The sequence below is a fragment of the Saccoglossus kowalevskii genome, chromosome 17, assembly GCF_978046115.1.
Source record: "Saccoglossus kowalevskii chromosome 17, keSacKowa6.1, whole genome shotgun sequence".
NCBI lineage: Eukaryota > Metazoa > Hemichordata > Enteropneusta > Harrimaniidae > Saccoglossus > Saccoglossus kowalevskii.
The window spans coordinates 31,841,253-31,854,011 of NC_140657.1; the positions used below are offsets into that span (position 1 = coordinate 31,841,253).

The 12,759-nt window shown below is 32.7% G+C and overlaps 1 protein-coding gene across 1 annotated transcript in view; it reads right to left on the minus strand.

Moving 5' to 3' along the window:
- Positions 1–7,775, minus strand: part of LOC102807935 (uncharacterized) — a 42,420-nt gene extending 34,645 nt beyond the window's left edge. Inside the window, exon 1 of the mRNA XM_085491995.1 lies at positions 7,452–7,775. Within this exon, the coding sequence (XP_085348121.1) occupies positions 7,452–7,775 (324 nt within the window). The remainder of the gene's footprint in view (positions 1–7,451) is intronic.
- Positions 7,776–12,759: the final 4,984 nt, after the last annotated feature.

Below are 12,759 nucleotides of genomic sequence, written 5' to 3' on the forward strand. Positions count from 1 at the left end.
CAATAATTTGATTAAATCTACATACATTTGAATGGCTAATAAGATAAACTACCTATAGTGAGGCAAAACACTTTGCTATGACTCACGTCAATGACATTCATTTGATTAAATCTACATACATTTGAATGGCTAATAAGATAAACTACCTATAGTGAGGCAAAACACTTTGCTATGACTCACGTCAAATGACAATCATTTGATTAAATCTACATACATTTGAATGGCTAATAAGATAAACTACCTATAGTGAGGCAAAACACTTTGCTATGACTCACGTCAATGACATTCATTTGATTAAATCTACATACATTTGAATGGCTAATAAGATAAACTACATATAGTGAGGCAAAACACTTTGCTATGACTCACGTCAATGACATTCATTTGATTATTTCTACATACATTTGAATGGCTAATAAGATAAACTACCTATAGTGAGGCAAAACACTTTGCTATGACTCACGTCAATGACAATAATTTGATTAAATCTACATACATTTAAATGGCTAATAAGATAAACTACCTATAGTGAGGCAAAACACTTTGCTATGACTCACGTCAATGGCATTCATTTGATTAAATCTACATACATTTGAATGGCTAATAAGATAAACTACCTATAGTGAGGCAAAACACTTTGCTATGACTCATGTCAATGACATTCATTTGATTAAATCTACATACATTTGAATGGCTAATACGATAAACTACCTATAGTGAGGCAAAACACTTTGCTATGACTCACGTCAATGACAATAATTTGATTAAATCTACATACATTTGAATGGCTAATAAGATAAACTACCTATAGTGAGGCAAAACACTTTGCTATGACTCACGTCAAATGACAATCATTTGATTAAATCTACATACATTTGAATGGCTAATAAGATAAACTACCTATAGTGAGGCAAAACACTTTGCTATGACTCACGTCAATGGCATTAATTTGATTAAATCTACACACATTTGAATGGCTAATAAGATAAACTACCTATAGTGAGGCAAAACACTTTGCTATGACTCACGTCAATGACATTCATTTGATTAAATCTACATACATTTGAATGGCTAATAAGATAAACTACCTATAGTGAGGCAAAACACTTTGCTATGACTCACGTCAAATGACACTCATTTGATTAAATCTACATACATTTGAATGGCTAATAAGATAAACTACCTATAGTGAGGCAAAACACTTTGCTATGACTCACGTCAATGGCATTCATTTGATTAAATCTACATACATTTGAATGGCTAATAAGATAAACTACCTATAGTGAGGCAAAACACTTTGCTATGACTCATGTCAATGACATTCATTTGATTAAATCTACATACATTTGAATGGCTAATACGATAAACTACCTATAGTGAGGCAAAACACTTTGCTATGACTCACGTCAATGACAATAATTTGATTAAATCTACATACATTTGAATGGCTAATAAGATAAACTACCTATAGTGAGGCAAAACACTTTGCTATGACTCACGTCAATGACATTCATTTGATTAAATCTACATACATTTGAATGGCTAATAAGATAAACTACATATAGTGAGGCAAAACACTTTGCTATGACTCACGTCAAATGACAATCATTTGATTAAATCTACATACATTTGAATGGCTAAAAAGATAAACTACCTATAGTGAGGCAAAACACTTTGCTATGACTCACGTCAATGACATTAATTTGATTAAATCTACATACATTTGAATGGCTAATAAGATAAACTACCTATAGTGAGGCAAAACACTTTGCTATGACTCACGTCAATGACAATAATTTGATTAAATCTACATACATTTGAATGGCTAATAAGATAAACTACCTATAGTGAGGCAAAACACTTTGCTATGACTCACGTCAATGACATTCATTTGATTAAATCTACATACATTTGAATGGCTAATAAGATAAACTACCTATAGTGAGGCAAAACACTTTGCTATGACTCACGTCAAATGACAATCATTTGATTAAATCTACATACATTTGAATGGCTAATAAGATAAACTACCTATAGTGAGGCAAAACACTTTGCTATGACTCACGTCAATGACATTCATTTGATTAAATCTACATACATTTGAATGGCTAATAAGATAAACTACATATAGTGAGGCAAAACACTTTGCTATGACTCACGTCAATGACATTCATTTGATTATTTCTACATACATTTGAATGGCTAATAAGATAAACTACCTATAGTGAGGCAAAACACTTTGCTATGACTCACGTCAATGACAATAATTTGATTAAATCTACATACATTTAAATGGCTAATAAGATAAACTACCTATAGTGAGGCAAAACACTTTGCTATGACTCACGTCAATGGCATTCATTTGATTAAATCTACATACATTTGAATGGCTAATAAGATAAACTACCTATAGTGAGGCAAAACACTTTGCTATGACTCATGTCAATGACATTCATTTGATTAAATCTACATACATTTGAATGGCTAATACGATAAACTACCTATAGTGAGGCAAAACACTTTGCTATGACTCACGTCAATGACAATAATTTGATTAAATCTACATACATTTGAATGGCTAATAAGATAAACTACCTATAGTGAGGCAAAACACTTTGCTATGACTCACGTCAAATGACAATCATTTGATTAAATCTACATACATTTGAATGGCTAATAAGATAAACTACCTATAGTGAGGCAAAACACTTTGCTATGACTCACGTCAATGGCATTAATTTGATTAAATCTACACACATTTGAATGGCTAATAAGATAAACTACCTATAGTGAGGCAAAACACTTTGCTATGACTCACGTCAATGACATTCATTTGATTAAATCTACATACATTTGAATGGCTAATAAGATAAACTACCTATAGTGAGGCAAAACACTTTGCTATGACTCACGTCAAATGACACTCATTTGATTAAATCTACATACATTTGAATGGCTAATAAGATAAACTACCTATAGTGAGGCAAAACACTTTGCTATGACTCACGTCAATGACAATCATTTGATTAAATCTACATACATTTGAATGGCTAATAAGATAAACTACCTATAGTGAGGCAAAACACTTTGCTATGACTCACGTCAATGACAATAATTTGATTAAATCTACATACATTTAAATGGCTAATAAGATAAACTACCTATAGTGAAACAAAACACTTTGGTATGACTCACGTCAATGACAATAATTTGATTAAATCTACATACATTTGAATGGCTAATAAGATAAACTACCTATAGTGAGGCAAAACACTTTGCTATGACTCACGTCAATGACATTCATTTGATTAAATCTACATACATTTGAATGGCTAATAAGATAAACTACCTATAGTCAGGCAAAACACTTTGCTATGACTCACGTCAAATGACAATCATTTGATTAAATCTACATACATTTGAATGGCTAATAAGATAAACTACCTATAGTGAGGCAAAACACTTTGCTATGACTCACGTCAATGACAATCATTTGATTAAATCTACATACATTTGAATGGCTAATAAGATAAACTACCTATAGTGAGGCAAAACACTTTGCTATGACTCACGTCAATGACAATAATTTGATTAAATCTACATACATTTAAATGGCTAATAAGATAAACTACTTATAGTGAAACAAAACACTTTGCTATGACTCACGTCAATGACAATAATTTGATTAAATCTACATACATTTGAATGGCTAATAAGATAAACTACCTATAGTGAGACAAAACACTTTGCTATGACTCACGTCAATGACAATCATTTGATTAAATCTACATACATTTGAATGGCTAATAAGTTAAACTACCTATAGTGAGGCAAAACACTTTGCTATGACTCACGTCAATGACAATCATTTGATTAAATCTACATACATTTGAATGGCTAATAAGATAAACTACCTATAGTGAGGCAAAACACTTTGCTATGACTCACGTCAATGACATTAATTTGATTAAATCTACATACATTTGAATGGCTAATAAGATAAACTACCTATAGTGAGGCAAAACACTTTGCTATGACTCACGTCAAATGACAATCATTTGATTAAATCTACATACATTTGAATGGCTAATAAGATAAACTACCTATAGTGAGGCAAAACACTTTGCTATGACTCACGTCAATGGCATTAATTTGATTAAATCTACATACATTTGAATGGCTAATAAGATAAACTACCTATAGTGAGGCAAAACACTTTGCTATGACTCACGTCAATGACATTCATTTGATTAAATCTACATACATTTGAATGGCTAATAAGATAAACTACCTATAGTGAGGCAAAACACTTTGCTATGACTCACGTCAAATGACAATCATTGGATTAAATCTACATACATTTGAATGGCTAATAAGATAAACTACCTATAGTGAGGCAAAACACTTTGCTATGACTCACGTCAATGACAATCATTTGATTAAATCTACATACATTTGAATGGCTAATAAGATAAACTACCTATAGTGAGGCAAAACACTTTGCTATGACTCACGTCAATGACAATAATTTGATTAAATCTACATACATTTAAATGGCTAATAAGATAAACTACCTATAGTGAAACAAAACACTTTGGTATGACTCACATCAATGACAATAATTTGATTAAATCTACATACATTTGAATGGCTAATAAGATAAACTACCTATAGTGAGGCAAAACACTTTGCTATGACTCACGTCAATGACATTCATTTGATTAAATCTACATACATTTGAATGGCTAATAAGATAAACTACCTATAGTCAGGCAAAACACTTTGCTATGACTCACGTCAAATGACAATCATTTGATTAAATCTACATACATTTGAATGGCTAATAAGATAAACTACCTATAGTGAGGCAAAACACTTTGCTATGACTCACGTCAATGACAATCATTTGATTAAATCTACATACATTTGAATGGCTAATAAGATAAACTACCTATAGTGAGGCAAAACACTTTGCTATGACTCACGTCAATGACAATAATTTGATTAAATCTACATACATTTAAATGGCTAATAAGATAAACTACTTATAGTGAAACAAAACACTTTGCTATGACTCACGTCAATGACAATAATTTGATTAAATCTACATACATTTGAATGGCTAATAAGATAAACTACCTATAGTGAGACAAAACACTTTGCTATGACTCACGTCAATGACAATCATTTGATTAAATCTACATACATTTGAATGGCTAATAAGATAAACTACCTATAGTGAGGCAAAACACTTTGCTATGACTCACGTCAATGACAATCATTTGATTAAATCTACATACATTTGAATGGCTAATAAGATAAACTACCTATAGTGAGGCAAAACACTTTGCTATGACTCACGTCAATGACATTAATTTGATTAAATCTACATACATTTGAATGGCTAATAAGATAAACTACCTATAGTGAGGCAAAACACTTTGCTATGACTCACGTCAATGACAATAATTTGATTAAATCTACATACATTTAAATGGCTAATAAGATAAACTACTTATAGTGAAACAAAACACTTTGCTATGACTCACGTCAATGACAATAATTTGATTAAATCTACATACATTTGAATGGCTAATAAGATAAACTACCTATAGTGAGACAAAACACTTTGCTATGACTCACGTCAGTGACAATCATTTGATTAAATCTACATACATTTGAATGGCTAATAAGATAAACTACCTATAGTGAGGCAAAACACTTTGCTATGACTCACGTCAATGACAATCATTTGATTAAATCTACATACATTTGAATGGCTAATAAGATAAACTACCTATAGTGAGGCAAAACACTTTGCTATGACTCACGTCAATGACATTAATTTGATTAAATCTACATACATTTGAATGGCTAATAAGATAAACTACCTATAGTGAGGCAAAACACTTTGCTATGACTCACGTCAATGACATTAATTTGATTAAATCTACATACATTTGAATGGCTAATAAGATAAACTAACTATCATGTCTAGGCATTATTTGTAGAGCTAAACATCAAATTTAAGTTCATTTCTGATGATCAATTAATATAAATTCCAACACATATGATCAAATCTTAAAAACCTTTTGTTTGTTTTATAATTTGTGTGGTTATATAAAAAAATTTTGTTGACAAAAAATAAACAAATCAAGATTTAATGAAACATGCTCTGTTTTCCGTTTTCCCGCCAATGGATTTCCAGCACATTTTGCACATTTTATGTTGCTGTTTTTTTCTATAATTTATTTAAACAAGATGCATATATGTGAGCCATTAATGAGGACTATTCATTTCAGTCATACACATGTATATGTGTCAATTAACTTAAAATTAACTAATTAATGCAAATAAGGGTAATAAAAAGCACAGATTTTAGTGCTAAACTAATAAGGTATGTGCATTACTATTAAATTCGTATTAAAAGCAACAACTTCTATAAAAATGGTAAAATGCAACAGAATGAGTAAGGTTTCTAGAGCATTTACACATACAAGAAATGGTGAATTTTTGATTTGCTCAAAAAGCATGGGTGCAGATTTTAATCTTCATTTTACATTAACATCACTAGACATTGACAAGAGTTTGTTCACACCAAGCAAATCAAGCCAGAAATCTATCAAAGTCCAATTTTTGTTTTTATCTGGCATGTTTTGTCTCTGTATGAATGTTTACTACAAGATAAGATAAGATTAATCATTTTTATGATGAAAATAATTATATTGATGCCTTTAAAATGTGTTCCAGTCCTGTCACTGTATACACCAATATTTAATGGAATTAACAAAAATATTTGTATCTATTTATTGTGCATTATTATTTTTATATATTTATATATTTTTTTAAATATATATTTTAATATTTGAATGCACAGTCGTTTTTTGTGTATTATTTTGGGCATAATTTTAGTAACTGTTTTCAGGCCGGTTACACTGAATACAATTCAAATATCAATGAATAGTACAATGACAAGCTGAATTAAAAGCAAACATTACGCATTTCCCCCAGCTTCATACAATGAAGAATTTTTCTATTGTTTCCACAATTAGCATAAACGATATTTAGAATTCTCAGCAAATTATTTTACCCCGCCAACCTGTACAGCAAGCAGGATTGCACATATGACTAAGCTGAAACTTTAAAATAATATTCTATTCATTATTTCCGCTAAGTTTAACTGTATAATGTATTACTGTTACATGATATTTGAAAAATGATGAGGCAGGAGGATTTTTAAAAAACAAAATGGTCGAGGCAGACAAAAAAATGGACAACTGCTGTAGAATGGAAAATATGCTAAATAAACATATCTGTATTTGAATCAAACTAAATTCTTACATCATCCCAAATTTCAAATGGGAGAACCTAAACTGTAGTTATTCATGGCATGCATCATTGTACAAATACATAAAAACAAAAATACTCTCCATCGAGTTCAAGAGGCTTACTTTCACATGGGTATCGTGCAAAGAAATTGTTACATCCTGCTTCTCAACCTGGTTACTATGGAGATGGTGAGATTTTGATGCCGATTTGAAAAAAATCTCAGATGAGCTGATCGACGTGCTGCCACTCTGGTCGTCATCTACATGTACATGTAATCTAAAGTACCGATCTGTTTTGTTTTCTTTGTTACTCTTGTATTTCCAAAGGCCAGAAACGCTGTACTTGCATGAGTTGAAGGTAACTGGCTGGTCTAACTTTGAATAAACAACAGAATTGGGTAATAAACAGAAAAAGAGCAGTATCGCTAGTTTCAACACCGCCGCCATCATGATCATGATACAGATGATTTAACACGGAATAGAAGAGGGCGCACATTCCTCGGTGAAACATGTTGGCTAGACTGGCAAAGTCGGGACTTCTTTTTTGTTTTACAAAAAGAAATAATTAATTGTTCTTTTAATCCTTTTAGCGTGATCGCGAAAACTAACATGACCGCTAAAGAAATTACAAAGTACCCTAAACTGATGATTTAGATGATTACCGGCCTGAAAACAGTTACTAAAATTATGCCCAAATTAATACACAATATTTTTGTTTTTGTGTATTTGTACAATAATGCATGCCAAGAATCATTTTTTTCAAAGACATTTTCTTCTATGCTATCGATAGAGAGCCATTGCTCGAAACGTCTAGCTATTTTTAATAGTTATTTTAGGACTACGATTACCAAATATTATCTTCTATATATGATCTTCAAAGGTTCGACGCAGCGCCCTCTCTCGGCCATTATTATTGAATATTCAAAGTTTGCCCATGTGACGGCGCAGTATCGCGACTAATTGGTGAATGTTAAAAGAAACGGGAGTCATGTGGATTCACGAGTCTTAGTTCACGATAAAACACTTGAAAATTTGAATCTGTCAGATTTTTACAAACAATATTTGTTTTAACATAGGTCCTAGAGAAAACAACAAATACTGAAAAATATACTAAATTCGAGCAATATATATTAAACAGTGTGATTTAGAGCGTGTGTATTCTTTATGAAGATTTGGCAAACTAGACATTTGATCCCATGTTGAATAATTTAAAATATAACCATAGGTTTTAGGATTTATTTTGCATGCTTTTTTGCCCTGGGGCAGTTGATACATTGCTGGGTAGTGGATGTGCCCCTTAGTGCTCAAAAGTATGACCATTTTTATACCTGGATAAAATACATAACATATACCAAAGTACCATTTCTGTTATCATTGTTTATTCCAAATAAAACAGTTATCGTATTTGCTCTATTAGAAGAGCCAACAGGTATACTGGTAAAGTCGGGACTTGATTTTTGTTTTACAAAAAAATATAATTAATTGTCAATTTAGCAATTTTAACGTGATCGCGAAAACTAGCGTGACTGCGAAATTTTTTTCTTTAGCGGTCATGTTAATTTTCGCGATCACGCTAAAAGGATTAAAAGAACAATTAATTATTTCTTTTTGTAAAACAAAAAAGAAGTCCCGACTTTGCCAGTCTAGCCAACATGTTTCACCGAGGAATGTGCGCCCTCTTCTATTCCGTGTTAAATCTCCGTTTGTTGATTGCCTTGTTTAATTCACGTGTTGATGTATATGACGCTATGGGAGAAAACAATATTAGAGAACAAAATAGTTTGCAGTTCCATGTTCAAATCGACCTCTGCAGTTGGTGTGTAGCCGTTGGTCATCTTAAATATATCAACATTTCTCAATTAGTTTACTTTTCTATTTGAAAGAATCAAATGAACTTTATTTTAGTTGGAACCAGAGTAAATGTTTTCATTATAAACCAGATTCTAATTCTCTAATAAAAGGCTTCATCTTTTATAAAATTGTTATTTCTGTCCTATAATGCATTGTTCACCTGCTCAGATGTGGAAAATTTGTATTTCTCTCCCATAATGCATTGTACAAATGCTCAGTTGTCTAAAATTTGTATTTATCTCCCATAATGCATTATACACCTGCTCAGTTGTGTAAAATATGAATTTCTCTCCCATAATGCACTGTACACCTGCTCAGTAGTGTAAAATATGCATTTCTCTCCCATAATGCATTATACACCTGCTCAGTTGTGTAAAATATGAATTTCTCTCCTATAATGCATTGTACACCGTCTCAGTTCTGTAAAATATGAATTTCTCTCCCATAATGCATTGTACACCTGCTCAGTTGTGTAAAATATGAATTTCTCTCCCATAATGCATTGTACATCTACTCAGTTGTGAAAAATATGAACTTCTCTCCCAAAATGCATTGTACACCAGCTCAGTTGTGTAAAATATGAATTTCTTTCCCATAATGCATTGTACACCTGCTCAGTTGTGTAAAATATGAATTTCTCTCCCATAATGCATTGTACACTTGTTCAGTAGTGTAAAATATGAATTTCTCTCCCACAATGCATTGTACACCTGCTCTGGGGTGTAAAATATGAATTTCTCTGCTATAATGCATTGTACACCGTCTCAGTTCTGTAAAATATGAATTTCTCTCCCATAATGCATTGTACACCTGCTCAGTTGTGTAAAATATGAATTTCTTTCCCATAATGCATTGTACACCTGCTCTGGGATGTAAAATATGAATTTCTCTCCCGTAATGCATTGTACACCTGCTCAGTGGTGTAAAATATACATTTCTCTCCCATAATGCATTATACACCTGCTCAGTGGTGTAAAATATGCATTTCTCTCCCATAATGCATTGTACACCTGCTCAGTTGTGTAAAATATGAATTTCTTTCCCATAATGCATTGTACACCTGCTCTGGGATGTAAAATATGAATTTCTCTCCCATAATGCATTGTACACCTGCTCAGTTGTGTACAATATGAATTTCTCTCCCATAATGCATTGTACACCTGTTCAGTGGTGTAAAATATACATTTCTCTCCCATAATGCATTATACACCTGCTCAGTGGTGTAAAATATGCATTTCTCTCCCATAATGCATTGTACACCTGCTCAGTGGTGTAAAATATGAATTTCTCTCCCATAATGCATTGTACACCTGCTCAGTTGTGTAAAATACGAATTTCTCTTCCATAATGCATTGTACACCTGCTCAGTTGTGTAAAATATGAATTTCTCTCCCATAATGCATTGTACACCTGCTCAGTTGTGTAAAATATGAATTTCTCTCCCATAATGCATTGTACACCTGCTCAGTAGTGTAAAATATGAATTTCTCTCCCATAATGCATTGTACACCTGCTCTGGGGTGTAAAATAAGAATTTCTCTCCCATAATGCATTGTACACCTGTTCAGTGGTGTAAAATATGAATTTCTCTCCCATAATGCATTGTACACCTGTTCAGTGGTGTAAAATATGAATTTCTCTCCCATAATGCATTGTACACCTGCTCAGTGGTGTTAAATATGATTTTCTTTCCCATAATGCATTGTACACCTGCTCAGTTGTGTAAAATATGAATTTCTCTCCCATAATGCATTGCACACCTGTTCAGTGGTGTAAAATATGAATTTCTCTCCCATAATGCATTGTACACCTGCTCAGTTGTGTAAAATATGAATTTCTCTCCCATAATGCATTGTACACCTGCTCAGTAGTGTAAAATATGAATTTCTCTCCCATAATGCATTGTACACATGCTCAGTGGTGTTAAATATGAATTTCTCTCCCATAATGCATTGTACACCTGCTCAGTTGTGTAAAATATGCATTTCTCTCCCATAATGCATTATACAACTGTTCAGTGGTGTAAAATATGCATTTCTCTCCCATAATGCATTGTACACCTGCTCAGTTGTGTAAAATATGAATTTCTTTCCCATAATGCATTGTACACCTGCTCTGGGATGTAAAATATGAATTTCTCTCCCATAATGCATTGTACACCTGCTCAGTTGTGTAAAATATGAATTTCTCTCCCATAATGCATTGTACACCTGTTCAGTGGTGTAAAATATACATTTCTCTTCCATAATGCATTATACACCTGCTCAGTGGTGTAAAATATGCATTTCTCTCCCATAATGCATTGTACACCTGCTCAGTGGTGTAAAATATGAATTTCGCTCCCATAATGCATTGTACACCTGCTCAGTTGTGTAAAATACGAATTTCTCTCCCATAATGCATTGTACACCTGCTCAGTTGTGTAAAATATGAATTTCTCTCCCATAATGCATTGTACACCTGCTCAGTTGTGTAAAATATGAATTTCTCTCCCATAATGCATTGTACACCTGCTCAGTAGTGTAAAATATGAATTTCTCTCCCATAATGCATTGTACACCTGCTCTGGGGTGTAAAATAAGAATTTCTCTCCCATAATGCATTGTACACCTGTTCAGTGGTGTAAAATATGAATTTCTCTCCCATAATGCATTGTACACCTGTTCAGTGGTGTAAAATATGAATTTCTCTCCCATAATGCATTGTACACCTGCTCAGTTGTGTAAAATATGAATTTCTCTCCCATAATGCATTGTACACCTGCTCAGTAGTGTAAAATATGAATTTCTCTCCCATAATGCATTGTACACTTGCTCAGTGGTGTTAAATATGAATTTCTTTCCCATAATGCATTGTACACCTGCTCAGTTGTGTAAAATATGCATTTCTCTCCCATAATGCATTGTACACCTGTTCAGTGGTGTAAAATATGAATTTCTCTCCCATAATGCATTGTACACCTGCTCAGTTGTGTAGAATATGAATTTCTCTCCCATAATGCATTGTACACCTGCTCTGGGGTGTAAAGAATGAATTTCTCTCCCATAATGCATTGTACACCTGCTCGGTGGTGTAAAATATGAATTTCTCTCCCATAATGCATTGTACACCTGTTCAGTAGTGTAAAATATGAATTTATCTCCCATAATGCATTGTACACCTGCTCAGTTGTGTAAAATTTGAGTTTCTCTCCCATAATGCATTGTACATCTGCTCAGTTGTGTAAAATATGAATTTCTCTCCCATAATGCATTGTACACCTGCTCAGTTGTGAAAAATTTGAGTTTCTCTCCCATAATGCATTGTACACCTGCTCAGTTGTGTAAAATATGAATTTCTCTTCCATAATGCATTGTACACCTGTTCAGTGGTGTAAAATATGAATTTCTCTCCCATAATGCATTGTACACCTGTTCAGTAGTGTAAAATATGAATTTCTCTCCCATAATGTATTGTACACCTGCTCAGTTGTGTAAAATATGAATTTCTCTCCCATAATGCATTGTACACCTGCTCAGTTGAGTAAAATATGAATTTCTCTCCCATAGTGCATTGTACACCTGCTCAGTGGTGTAAAATA